General features: G+C 40.5%; 1 protein-coding gene across 1 annotated transcript; it reads left to right on the top strand.

Moving 5' to 3' along the window:
* The first annotated feature begins 1066 nt into the window (after positions 1–1066).
* LOC128508782 (CD209 antigen-like protein E) lies at positions 1067–14340 on the top strand. Its single transcript, XM_053480261.1, has 5 exons — positions 1067–1263; positions 5393–5653; positions 5762–5895; positions 13581–13687; positions 13888–14340. Exons 1-5 carry the CDS (start codon positions 1128–1130, stop codon positions 14024–14026), a joined length of 777 nt encoding a protein of 258 aa, XP_053336236.1. The 5' UTR covers positions 1067–1127; the 3' UTR covers positions 14027–14340.
* Positions 14341–14931: the final 591 nt, after the last annotated feature.

Genomic DNA, 14931 nt, shown 5'->3' with positions numbered 1-14931 from the left:
TGTCTGCATCCTAGGTCAACGCAGTCATATACCTGAGTTATCTCATGAGCAGAGGAAGGCACTGCTGTTTGGAAGAGTCTGTGTCTGAGGAATAGTCCTCAATACAGATTTTGTATGAGTGTTTTGCTTTCGGAATACCCAATTTCAGGTTATAGGCCACAGCATTTTTAAAATTATGACGCAGTGCCTCTCGCATTCAGGAGAAGGTGTCAGAGTTCATTTATGACTTTTGATTAGGAAAGGTTTAACATGTTGTCATGGTGTGCGCCTGTGTTACACGTTACACGTGTTTAATACTTGTGAGATGCACAAGCTAATATGGGCCAGGAGCCAAGAAATGTTAATATTAAAAATGTGGAAGCTCACATGCACATATGGCTGTAATGAAAGGGTGTCCGCATACATGTGGACATATAGTGTTTAACCAGACATTTTCTCTGTAGGCTATTTTTTTACTCCCCTAAAGCAAATCTTGGCATGTTCCTGAAAAACCGCAGTGCGAAAACTCAACTGTTCTAAAGACATGACTCTCTGTGTTTGTTAGTGTGTGCAGCACATCCTGTGTGTGACCGTATGCAGGCGTGTTAGTGTGTAAGCGTGTGTGTGTGTGTGTGTGTGTGTGTGCGTCCTGTGTGGTCTATGTGGTTGTGGGTTGTTTTTTTCACTTTTGTCTTAGAGGGCGGTGGTTAACCCTGATCTCAGACCAGCAGAACTTGACTTGTAACCTCACATTTGCACAAAAAGTAAATCTACAAATACTTCCATATCTTCTGCAAGAGCTTGTCAGTGAATTTATATGACATAATTTAAACTGCTATAAATATATTAATTAATAATAAAAGCAGCTGGTGAAAAGTGTAATAGTCTTATGTAATACTGTAATGTTATAAGTGCAATGCATACATCATTATAACAACAAAGTGACACTGCCATTTATTAAACTGCTGCACAATATGCGTGAGAACAGCAGCTGAAGTTTTTTCACACTTTGACCACAACCAGCTCCTGATGCTCCTCCTCTGATGTGTTGCTTCCTCTGACTTCCTCTACTGACAGCAGCATGTTTAGTTCACTTCACACAGAGGTGCAGTAATTGCATGTTTTAGTGAGGATTTTATAGATTCAAGATGTTTCAGGGTTCTTCTGAGCGAGTGGATGTGATGGTGGCTATCTATGAGAGTGTAGATGCTGTTAGAGGTCACGACCCTGAAACAAAGACGAAAGATGTTGATGCAAAGAGACGTCTAGATGCACAACGCACAGGTAACTACATCCTAAGCTTTTGGGTTAAAGGGCCCAAAGTGTTTCAACATGTAGCATGTGACATACCTTGCAGTTTTTTTTTTTATTATTACTTTTTGGGTCAGTATTTTGGTACAGCATAAATCTTTAATAGAGGAAGACTTCAGGACATTGGAACACAAGAAGTCATTTATTTGAAGTTTTCTAAAATCATCACAGGGTCAAAAATATACCTACACTGATGTAAATTATTTATTCTGTGCTCCTTAAAGTCTAGATATGTTTTTTAATTTGCCAAATTCAAGGTCTCCCAACTTCCTGTTAGTGATGATGACTAACACACACTACGAAGGTTCAAGAAGCTCAGTGCAGACCTGAGAAAGAGGATGATTGATTTACACAAGTCAGGAATGTCTTTTGGAGTCATTTCTGAAGAACTGCAGATTTCAAGATCAGTTCAACCTTTTAGGACCCTATGGACCCCAACCCACATCGTAAATGATTAACCTTCCTCTTATGTTAGCTTTCTGTTACTATCTCTTATGTTAACAGGTCGGTTTTGACCCGTGTCTTTAATCAGCCATATTACCCTCAAAACAATTATTTATCATCCAATTTTTTTCCTCACCTCTTGGTTACTTTTTTACTCTTCCTTGTTGATTAAAAGAATGTTTTTAATATTTTTGCTGTGACCTCATAACAGCATACCTCTCGTTTTCAATTTTAAAAAAATATTAAATGAATTAAATAAATAAAAGGTTATGTAACCTGACTATCACTGAGAAGTATTAAAACACATCTCTTAAATAAATTGGTTTATATATATATATTATATATAGGAACAAATGAGCACAAAAGTAATTGAGATCTATCAGTCTGGTAAAGGTTATAAAGCCCTTTCTAAAGCTTTGGGACTCCAGCAAACCACAGTGAGAGCCATTATCCACAAATGGCAAAAACATGGAACAGTGGTGAACCTTCCCAGGAGTGGCCGGCCGACCAAAATGACCCCAAGAGTGCAGAGACAACTCATCCGAGAGGCCACAAAAGACCCCAGGACAACATCTAAAGAACTGCAGGCCTCACTTGCCTCAATTAAGGTCAGTGTTCACGACCCCACCATAAGAAAGAGACTGGGCAAAAACGGCCTGCATGGCAGATTTCCAAGGCGCAAACCACTTTTAAGCAAAAAGAACATTAAGGCTCGTCTCAATTTTGCTAAAAAACATCTCAATGATTGCCAAGACTTTTGGGAAAATACCTTGTGGACCAACGAGACAAAAGTTAAACTTTTTGGAAGGTGCGTGTCCCGTTACATCTGGCGTAAAAGTAACACAGCATTTCAGAAAAAGAACATCTTACCAACAGTAAAATATGGTGGTGGTAGTGTGATGGTCTGGGGTTGTTTTGCTGCTTCAGGACCTGGAAGGCTTGCTGTGATGGATGGAACCATGAATTCTACTGTCTACCAAAAAATCCTGAAGGAGAATGTCCGGCCATCTGTTCATCAACTCAAGCTGAAGCGATCTTGGGTGCTGCAGCAGGACAATGACCCAAAACACACCAGCAAATCCACCTCTGAATGGCTGAAGAAAAACAAAATGAAGACTTTGGAGTGGCCTAGTCGAAGTCCTGACCTGAATCCTATTGAGATGTTGTGGTATGACCTTAAAAAGGCGGTTCATGCTAGAAAACCCTCAAATAAAGCTGAATTACAACAATTCTGCAAAGATGAGTGGGCCAAAATTCCTGTAAAAGACTTGTTGCAAGTTATCGCAAACGCTTGATTGCAGTTATTGCTGCTAAGGGTGGCCCAACCAGTTAGGTTTAGGGAGCAATTACTTTTTCACACAGGGCCATGTAGGTTTGGATTTTTTTCTCCCTAAATAATAAAAACCATCATTTAAAAACTGAATTTTGTGTTTACTTGTGTTATCTTTGACTAATAGTTAAATGTGTTTGATGATCAGAAACATTTCGTGTGACAAACATGCAAAAGAATAAGAAATCAGGAAGGGGCAAGTAGTTTTTCACACCACTGTATATATATATATATATATATATATATATATATATATATAAAACTATAGTAACATCTATGGTGTAACATATGTTTGTTTTAAAAAAAGGCAAAAAAGTATTTTTAAAAATAAATGTAATATAAATGGAAAGCTAAACAAGTAAATCTCAAAATGTGGATTTGCAAGATGAAACAAACAACGAACAATCAAGCAAATTAAACCAATAGAAATGAGGCACTAGTTCCAAAAAACATCTTTGTGTGCAAGAACATGTCTTTGTGAAAAGTGGACATAAATATCATACTCCAGTGTTTTTTTCTTTTTTTTTTTTTAACAACCGTGAAACAATATGAAACAACCATGGTGGTTTGTACAGCATAAATCTGTAATCTGTAAATTTGTAATGCAAATTTTGAAAAAAAGTGGAGCCCTGTCCCTCACCTGCAAAATTTTGGCAGGCAGCTCATGTTTATTTATTTTTTTATTGTGCCCACCATGGAAAGTTACCACCAGAGAAGTTCTTGTCCAAGATCATAGCTGGTAAAGAAATTGTCACATGTGATATTGTGACCCCGCAGTCCAGTAATTATATCAATGACCACACAATTTCCTTGATTTTTCTCAGAAATGCCACTTGCATGTTTGCCTGTGTAAATTTGCAGATTCCAGGGATAGTTGGTTTTTGCATCACAGGCTGCCCAAATTTTTATGCCGTATTTCCCTGGCTTACTAGGCATGTACAGTCGGAAAGGGCATTTTCCAAGGAAAGGTACAAAATGTTCATCTACTGTTACCCCTGGCCCTGGGATGAACATCAGTTGAAGGAGCTGCACCAACCTTAACCAGACATCCCTGATGGGAGCAAGCTTGTCAGATTATTCTCTAGTTTCTCTGTTGACAAATCTAAGGACTCTTGATATCATTCGAAATGACAAGTGACATTGTTGCCCGGAAAATATTTCTGCCTGTTGGATTTGTAAACACCAGCAAGAAGAAAAACACCAATATAAGGATCCAGGTATTTCTCATCAATGTCATTCCACATGTCGCCATAATCCTTTTTTCTTCAAGGTTTGTCATAGCAATCATGACTTTCTTTAGTGACAATGGCATGAACAGATCAAAACATCTCTTGATGTCACTTACTCTCGTCACAGCAAACCTTGTGATTCCAGCGGTCATTTTGATGACATTTGTAGCAACTGCCCTGCCATGTTAGTCAGGAGGTACTGAGCTCCAACAGATGTTGCCACTTTTGGTTTTGGGTAAGAGAGAAGCGCCTTGAAATGTGTTTTTGATTTTTGTTTTGACCCCAACTATTGTTTTATACCCATAAATTATAACTGGGTCAAAACTGACCCTATAATTTATTACAGTTTGTTTGTTTGTTTGTTTGTTTGTTTGTTTTTTCGGTGCTGACCCTAACACAAGAGGAAGGTTTTAATGGCCAGATCTGTGCTAATAAACCAACAAATGTAATTTAAAGGTACAAATGTTGACAAAGTAGATCTGTTAAATATCAAATTAGAAGTCTAATAGAAGCTGGTTGTTGTTGACTTGTTTTTTGGGTAACTAATTTTATTTAAAACCTGCCCAAAGCCCCACCCATCACTGCATGCATTTAATCTAAAGAGAGGAGTTTCACAGCGATGACTTGATGAAATGGAGATGTTCTCCAGCTCACTGCTGAAGCACAGTGTTATTAATGAGGCTGTTGAGACTAAACTGTGAATGCTATATGAGCAGAGACAAAATGTACAGTACAATGAACTGTATGACTGTGCATGTGACAAATAAAATTTTAATTTTAATTTGAACCCATTAAAATATAGATATTTCCCTTTTTCTCCTCCTCCCTTCTTTTAACCATTTCCTTCCCCATAATCATTAACAAAATTACTCCTTTTCCGTAAGACCTAACCTCGTCCTCATTTGTAGCAGAAAACTTTACTGATTATGCCTTATGCAGAACAGGGAAGAGTTTCACACTGCTGGGAGGATAGGAACTAAGATGTTCTCCAGTTCACTGCTGAAGGTCTTTGATATTAATGAGGCTGTTGAGACGTAATGCTACAGTAGATGTATATAAGGAGAGACAAAAATGTGTATTTGTCTTCATTTATCTCTAGGAGGAGACACTGCATGGAGCAGGTGTTTCAGAGTGACTGCAGTGTGTGTGGTGCTGCTGTGTGTTCTCCTGTTGACTGCTAGCACAGTGCTGTGGATCAAATACAACATCATGACTACTGAAAACAACCAGCTACAGACCAATTACAACAACCTGACTATAGAGAGAGACCAGTTATTGACAAGTAACAAAAACCTGACTATAGAGAGAGACCAGTTACAGAGGGAGACAGATGGATGTCTGAGGAAATTTTGTGATTTGTGTAAGTAGATAGATATGGCATTACATTTTCTAACCAACAATTAAATGTCCTTGAAGGAAATCAACAATCCATCTTTACACTGGTAACTTTTTCAATTTATCTTCACAGACAAACACAGGTGTTTCAGCTTCAACTCCAGTCTTTATTTCATATCTAATGAGAGCAAGAGCTGGACTGAGAGCAGACAGGACTGCAGGGACAGAGGAACAGATCTGGTGATTATAAACAGCAGAGAGGAACAGGTGAGAGAGAGAAAAAGAGAGATTTTAATAGACTTCATTTAAAAAACGATGTTAAACTTAACGTTTTCATGTCTTTTGTTAGAACAGTAGCGTTCCTTTTTAAAAGCTACACTCGATGCTGCGTGAAATTGCTATTGAGAATGCTTTAATCGCCCAGTTATTGAAGCATGTGTGTCAAACACGGCAAAGTTTTGGCTTATATAACCTCGGTCAGGTGACGTCGTTTGATTAGGTGCACCTGGAGGTTATAAATAGGCATGAACCGGAAAACATCCTCAGGTCTTTTTGTCTTCAAGGACTGCATTGTGTGTGCATGTGTGCAAAATCTAATTTTAAAAAGAATAGAAGCAGAAAGCAAAAGTAAAAGAAAATATTACTTACAACGGTGGGGTTAGAAAGGAGATGTTTGCATCCATGTGAGAGACTTCTCGCTAATGATGATCGATAAAAATAAAAAAAAACGCTTAAAACTAGACGACCTTAGCGACGGTCTCTCCCCATTCTTTGGTGACCTTCATGACGAGGTGACTCATTCATGGAGTAATCCTTATTTGTTCTGTGTCTTTATGCCATCAACGTCAATTTATTTGACTATCGTTGGTGCAAGGGCACGGGGCTTTATGATGATGTTCCAGATTGAAGAGACGCTTGCGGGCTTTCTCTCTCCTGGGAGCTCATCATCTTTGAAAAAGCCCACTCTCCCCACCAATCCGTGCAAACTAACATCTCTTCGCTAGTGTCTCCCCCTGGGGAGGGGTGCGTAAAATTCCAACAGAGAATAAGAACTCCTTCCTGGCACCCTCAGGAGGCTGCTGTCCAATCTCCACCATCACTGGTGTTTCGGGGAGCAGTGGTCTCCAGCAAAATGTTGGAACATGAAATGTGTTCGGTCACCTCCTGCCACATTTCAGGACGCTGAACATCTAACATCCCCCTATCTAGCTGAAGTGTCAAAACTTGTGCCCCTTTTAGAAAAACTGGCAGTGTGGAAGCTACTGCCAGGTATATATCCTTTGGTTTAAAGGACTGTAGAGAGAGGCTAAAGAAATTAAGTTTGCACATCGCCCTCCGCATTTCAACGGCGTAGTCTCCACTTCCGTGAAACCGAAATGAGCACATCTGATGACACAAATTGCAGACTTTGCTGGAAAAGGGGCCATTGAACATGTTCCCCTGAGAGACAGACAGTCAGGCTATTATAGTCTGAGTCCAATTCTAGATCTTTGTGGGTTGAACCGCTATCTCAGAAAATACAAGTTTAATGGGGTTGACAGTCAAGATGATTGTCTCTTAAATCCAACCAGAAGATTGGTTTTTGATAATCAACCTGAAAGATGCATTTTTTCATATAGAAATATTGCCACAACACAGGAAGTTCCTGAAATTCACTTTCAGGGGCGAAGCTTACCAGTATCGGGTCCTTTTATTTGGTCTAGCCCTGTCACCCGGAACATATACAAAATGGATGCAGCTCCTCTACGACTCCAGGGCTTCCGTATTTTAAATTACATAGACGACTGGCTGATTTCAGCTCAGTCTCAGGAGCTAGCGCTTCGTCATCGGGATGTTGTCCTAGCTTATCTCAAATCTCTAGGGTTAAGACTCAATGCTAAAAAGCATTCTCTCTTCTGCTCAGAGGACAATGTATTTTGGTTTTGTATGGGATTCGATCATAATCCAGGCACAGCTGTCGCCTGCATGTATCGAATCCATTCTAAGTACCCTAAAGAAGATCAAGCTAGACCAGAAAGTGACTGTTCGTTACTTTGAGAAAATCCTAGGTGTCATGGTAGCTGCATCAAAGGTGATACCCTTGGGCTTTCTGCACATGAGACCCTTTCAGTTATGACTGAGAGCCAGGGGATTTTATCCAAGGGCCAATCCCCTGAGGCAAATAAGGGTTACGCGCCAGGGGCTTCATACCCTTTCTATGTGGATCAGACCCAGGTTTCTGACTTTGGGTCCCACTTTAGGTCCGTGGTTGTCGCAAGATGCTAACGACAGACGCTTCCCTCATGGGTTGGGTCTTACATGGAAAATGAAACTCCACCCCGATGTGGTCAGTCAGTCAAATCTGAGAGAGATTTTATGTAGCAGAGGTGGCACAATGCCACCTCTTTACTAGTCACTGATTTCCCCCACCTCCTCTGGGTCTGGATGCTATGGCCCACACATGGCCCAGACTGCGTCTTTACACATTTCCTTCAATAGCTCTGCTCCCCGGAGTCTTAGCAAAGGTCCGCCAACAGCGTTTTTGCCTCATATTGATAGCGCCCCGTTGGCCGACCAGAGTGTGTTTCTCAAATCGAATATCTCTCCTTGACGGCCTACCATGGGCGATTCCGATCAGGAGTGATCCTCAGGGACAGGGGGCAATATTTCTGCAATATATCTGCACTATTTCTGTGGAAAAGCACCCTTTAGTTGCCCACTTTATTCGTGGAGCTAGACAGTTGAGGCTGCCCACTAGAGTGACAGTCCCTTCATGGGACTTAGGGTGTGTAGATGATGCTAACGACACTTTAGCCCTCGCATTTATGGACTTACTAAATTCCTTTGGGGTTAAACAAAATATAAATGGATCAACTCACCGCTGTAATCATACACTAGATTTAATTATATCTCATGGTATAGATGTCTCTAATATAGAGATTTTACCTCAAGTAATGATATAACAGATCATCACCTCCTGATATATATACTCTACCGGTAGAACAGATTAGCTGTGTCTCCCCACGTTATCGATTTGTTAGAAATATGAATCCAACTACTAAAGACAGATTCACGAGTAATCTGCCGGATCTGTCCCAAATTCTTATTAGACCCCTAAATGCAGACGATCTAGATAAAGCTACTACCAGCATGGGTACTATTTTTACCAGTACATTAGACACTGTTGCTCCCATCAGATTAAAAAAAGTCAGAGATAAAACACTTGCTCCTTGGTACAATAGTCATAGCGCCCTAAAGAGAGTAACCCGTAACCTCGAGCGAAAATGGAGAAAAACTAAATTAGAAGTTTTTCGAATTGCATTTAAAGACAGTATGTGGAGCTATAGACAGGCTCGGGACAGGCTAGGACCGAGCATCTTAGCCAACTGATAGCAAGAAACCAAAACAATCCCAAGTTCTTATTTAGTACAGTAGCCCGCCTAACAAAACCTAAGATGCCTGTAGAGAGTACTCCACAACATTTTAGTAGTGAAGATTTTATGGACTTCTTTAATGAAAAAATCAATAGCATAAGGAAGAAAATAACGGAAGTTCAACCTCTAATAGCATCTCATGATCTAGTTCAGCCTAGAGCTTCACATTTAGATTTTCAGTGCTTTACAGGTATAGGACAGGAAGAGCTGTATAAACTTATCACCTCAGCTAAATCAACAACGTGCCTGTTAGACCCAATACCAAATAGATTTTTCAAAGAAGGGATGCTTACAGTTGGAGAGCCACTTCTTAACATTATTAATTCTTCATTATATCTAGGTCACGTCCCTAAACCTTTGAAGCTGGCAGTTATTAAGCCGCTTCTTAAAAAATCTAATTTGGACGTGAATGAAATAACAAATTACAGACCAATTTCAAACCTTCAGTTCATATCAAAAATATTAGAAAAAGTAGTATCAGCTCAAATATGCACATTTTTGCAGGAAAAAACATCCTAAAAGAATTTCAGTCAGGTTTCAGGCCCATCATAGTACAGAAACTGCACTAGTTAAGATTGCGAACGACTTGTTTTTAGCTTCAGACCAAGGCTGCATCTCAATACTGGTCTTGCTTGATCTTAGTGCTGCATTCGACACCATAGATCATAATATTCTCATAGATCGCCTACAAAATCATATAGGTATTTAGGGGCAGGCATTAAAATGGTTTAGATGATACCTGTCTGATCGATACCATTTTGTAGATCTAAATGGAGTACCGTCTGATGTAATGCCAGTGAAATATGGGGTCCCACAAGGGTCAGTTTTAGGACCTCTGCTGTTCTCAATATACATGCTTCTCTTGGGAAACATCACTAGAAGGCATGGGATTAGTTTCCATTGTTATGCTGATGATACCCAATTATACATCTCAACAAAACCAGATGAAATACCCAAGTTGTCTAGATTAACCGAGTGTGTCCAGGACATAAAAGATTGGATGACCAATAACTTTCTTTTACTAAATTCAGATAGGACAGAGATATTGCTCATCGGCCCAAAAACCAGCACACAACAGCTTTCACAATTTAGCCTGCGTTTAGAAGGATGTGCTGTTACTACCAGCTCAACAGTAAAAGACCTGGGCGTAATATTAGACAGTAACTTGTCTTTTAAAAATCATATTTCCAATATCACAAAAACAGCCTTTTTCCATCTTAGAAATATTGCCAAACTTAAGAGTATTCTATCCGTATCTGATGCAGAAAAGCTAGTTCATGCATTTATGACCTCCAGACTGGACTATTGTAATGCATTACTAGGTGGTTGTCCTGCATCCTCAATAAACAAGCTACAGTTAGTCCAAAATGCAGCCGCCAGGGTTCTCACTAGATCCAGAAAATATGATCATATAACACCTATATTATTATATCTGCACTGGCTACCTGTTCAATTTAGAATTAATTACAAAATAGTACTACTAACATACAAGGCTTTAAATGGTTTAGCTCCCACATACCTAACCAGTCTTCTGATACGCTATAATCCACCACGTTCCTTAAGATCACAAAACTCTGGACTTCTGGTAATTCCCAGAATTTTAAAATCTACAAAAGGGGGCAGGGCATTTTCATATTTGGCTCCAAAACTTTGGAATAGCCTTCCAGACAGTGTTTGGGGAGCAGACACGGTTTCCCAATTCAAAAGTAGACTCAAGACGCATCTCTTTAATCTGGCAAACGCGTAACTCATCCCATAACCTCATACTCCAGTACACCTATCCTGAATGGCAACTACGCTAATTCTCTTCATCCTTTCTGTATTTTTCTACCCATCCCGAGGCATCTGGAGATTGTGCCAACTTTAGTAGACAAAGGCCAACCCTGCGAGGTTTCTAAGGCATCCAGAGAAGGACCAGCTCCAGCTGGATTCTGCTTTATGATGGCTGGAGCTACACATCCCTCCCCTGTGCTTCCAGTGATCCAGACCCCATCTGCCCTCTGCACCAACTGACTCCCTGTGCTGAACTGGACTTCATGTTAATCTACACAACTTCTGTTATATTGAACTTTCACCTGCACAACACACATGATATTATTTCTATCTGTTATCACCCAGATGAAGATGGGTTATCTGTTGAGTCTGGTTCCTCTCAAAGTTTCTTCCTATTGCCATCTCAGGGAGATTTTCCTTGCCACCATCGCCGTCACCCTTGGCTTGCTCATCAGAGACATTTTATTCATCATTCATTCAACCAATTATTATCTAGACACATTTTCTCATACATACACACTTCCAAATATTTTCTTTTCTTTTCTTTTCTAAAAAAAAAAAAAAATTCTTTAATTTTTTGTGAAGCTGCTTTGAGACAATGACCATTGTTAAAAGCGCTATATAAATAAAATTAAATTGAATTGAATTGTTTGATACCCCTTTCGAACCACTAGAGTCAGTGCCTGCTACTGTAGGTTGCTGACCATTAAGATGGTTTTTCTAATGGCCATTACTTCTCTAAAGAGAATTGGGGATTTGCAGGCTCTGTCAGTCTCGCCATGCTGCCTAGACTTTGCCCCTGGGCTGGTCAAAGCTATTCTACACAGAATTATCCCAAATTATCTTCCAAAAGTTCCATTCTCGACCATGCACTCAGTTGTTCTCGAAGCCTTCTGTCCCCTGCCATTTACTGCTCTGGTGCAGGAAATACTTCATTTACTGTGTCTAGTACGTGGTCGGAACAGCTTTTTATATGCTATGGGGGCCGCAACCGGGGGGGGGCTGCCACTAGACAAACAATGTCACATTGGGTGAGGGATGCCGTTGCCCTAGCCTACGAGGCGCGTGGTCACACTTCACCTCTAGGAGTTAGGGCCCATTCCACTAGGGGGCTTGCATCGTCATTGGCTTTGGCAAGAGGTGTCCCCTTGCAGCATGTGTGTGATGCGGCAGGTTGGTCCTCTCCGCACACATGTTAGATTTTATAGTTTGGATGTCCATGTTACTGCGGGCTCACTGGTCCTCGAGTCAGCATACCAGAGTTAGGTCTAGACCTCTTTGATTATTGTGCGCACACGCTACACAACCCTGGGCGTCCAGACACTTTCAGTGCGGCAGCGTTGGTATTCTCGTTCCCAATAGCGTTTCATGCAGCATCAAGTGTAGCTTTGGAAAGGGAACGTCTCGGGGTACTTGACTCTAACCCTGTTCCCTGAAAAAGCAAAACCGAGCTGCTGCGCTCCAATGCCACACTGTAGGCATGACTGGATGTCCTTTCAGACAAAATTGACCTGAGGATGTTCCCGGTTCATGCCTATTTATAACCTCCAGGTTCACCTTATCAAATGACGTCACCTGACCGAGGTTATATAAGCCAAAACTTTGGTGTGTTTGACGCACATGTTTCAACAACTGGTCAAACAAAGAGCGTTCTCAATAACGTTTTTACGCAGCATCTTGTTCCTTCTATTTCAGGGAACAGGGTAATCAAGTAACCTGAGACGTTTTTACCACGTTTATTTTGGACAGCTGTAGAAAAACGTTAATTTGTACTTTAATGTCTTTGTGTGTGTGTGTGTGTGTGTGTGTGTGCACGCGCGCTGTACTGCACCCTGCTCCTTCACTATCCTGTGTTGCTGCGCTCAGAGTTTGACTGCGGGTTTTTCGTTTAGTGATCGGTTCTGTGATGGATGTCTCCTTTTTTCTCCTTGGTTTCTTTAGGTGTCGGTGGGTGGGGGTGCAGATTCGTGGCTGCTGTACCATCTTTGGTGCCGATGTCAGGGGCAGGGACAGTGGTAGGGGCAGGGTCACTGTCAATCTCACTGTGTACAGTAATGTTAACGCTGGGTGAGATTTGTTCCTGTGGCGTCTGACTGTTCTGCACCTACCTTCCAGAACACTCTGGAACACTTCCAGAATACCTTCCTAGACTGTGACTTGGGTGTGTCACTGCTCTGGAGGTCGGTGAGGTGTTAAAGTTCTTACACCCGAGCGGGATAGCCCTCATAGTGCTGACAAACTTCCCAAAGCAGGCCAGCTCCTTTATAAATGGTGGCATGTATAATATTTCCTCTCGTGACCCGGGGTAGACAGAGGGGTAACTTGGACCATTGATCCTCTCACATATATTCCAGTCTTTGCACTCACAAGGTTTATCCTTGTGAGAAACACCATCACCTCTTTGTTCACTCAGAAGGCAGAGTAGATGTTCTCAAACTCCACCTGTGATATTGTCTCATATTGGAGCGCTTACTTCCAAGCAGGATAGCTTTCAAAGGGTTCACCAACATCCTGAAGCAGGCCAGTTGATTCATGATCACTTTGTCTTTAATGAATAAGGGCACATGCGACCACTAGTATCTAGTAACACCTGCTACACTTCCAAAATAAGCTGATAGTCTTACAAAAACTTGGCAGAACAGAAAACAGATCTCCAACATTCTCCTCAAACTCAGTGCATGTTCTCAAAGAGAGAGAGAGAGAGAGAGAGAGAGAGAGAGAGAGAGAGAGAGACTAAAGCCTTCTTCATTGTGTTGTTATTTACAGGAGTTCATCGGTAAACAGCTGGGCACTTTTGAGGGTTGGATTGGTCTAAGTGACATGGATACAGAGAAAGAGTGGAAATGGGTGGACGGTACACCACTGACTACTGCGTGAGAAACTAAGATTTTTTTCTTCTATGACTATTTTTAAGGTACAGTATGTTTAATAACATAAAACTGTCATTATATTCATATTTATGTCGTGTCCCAGTAAACATCTCAATAAACACGCGCTGAGAGGATTCAGTTAAATGTGTGGAATTAAACGAAACTGAAAAATGACTGTCTGATTCTGATTCTCTGGGTTTCAGGTTCTGGGCTGAAGGGGAACCGAATGATGTAGGTGATGAAGACTGTGCTGTAATTTTTAGTGCTCCAAATGTGACCATCTGGAATGACAAGAAATGCTATATTAAACAACCCTGGATCTGCAAGAAGCATTTTTCATAGTGAAGTTTATTATTTTATTATATCATTCTGTTTTGCCAGTACTGTCTCTGAGTGTGTGAGTCTCTTTGTTGGAGTGGTGAGCTTCACTGGTGTTATTTTAATGTAGTAAAAAAAAAAACAGAATAATAGTAAGTAAGGAATAAAACATTTTGACCCATGCAATTGCAGTTGTTTTTCGTGACTGATTTAATTATTAATTTGCTGCTCTGTAGCACTGGCCATTTTTTGTACTTTCCCACAGTCTCCTTATGGGATAATGACAAGTTTCCTCAAATAATCTAAACCTCAAACACACTTAAGTTAATACATACATGAGCAAGTATTGTACAAATACATTACATGACGTTTTCACTATTTATTATTATATTGTACGTACATTCAATGTACAATTTAATACATTTTATAAATAAATGTACTGCAGACTGACTGCAAGTGTCTCCCTCTTTTTTTTATTACTATATAATTATAAATTGACCATCTCTGTGATGGTCAGTTATTAGTCTTTAAATATACATTATTTCTACCTTATTCTATAAATAAATTTGACCTAAAGTGCAGGTACAGCTAGAATGTTAAGTGAACAGGGAAAAGATTTCCCCACTACAAAAACCTTCTGCACATTTCATGTTCATTATATTAGATGGCATTACAGAGTGAGGGCTGTAAGCAATGCAAAAGTCTTTATTGTACATTTAAAATCCATTGTAGTGGTGTATAAACTTACACTGTTGTAAGCGGGGCCTTGTGCGCGTCAAGAATGCTCACCCAGGCACACAACGCCCGCTTACTAAAAATGTGGATGTGTGCGAGTATGAGTGCGTGTAAGTGTAGGTGTTTGTATGTATGCAAGTACGAGTGTGGGGTGTACAGTATGTGGGTATGTGTGTGTGTGTGTGTGTGTGTGT

This window comes from Clarias gariepinus, chromosome 20 (genome assembly GCF_024256425.1).
Source record: "Clarias gariepinus isolate MV-2021 ecotype Netherlands chromosome 20, CGAR_prim_01v2, whole genome shotgun sequence".
NCBI classification, from domain to species: Eukaryota; Metazoa; Chordata; class Actinopteri; order Siluriformes; family Clariidae; genus Clarias; species Clarias gariepinus.
The sequence above is the reverse complement of the archived record's forward strand: the minus strand, read 5'-3'. Positions and strand labels throughout refer to the sequence as shown.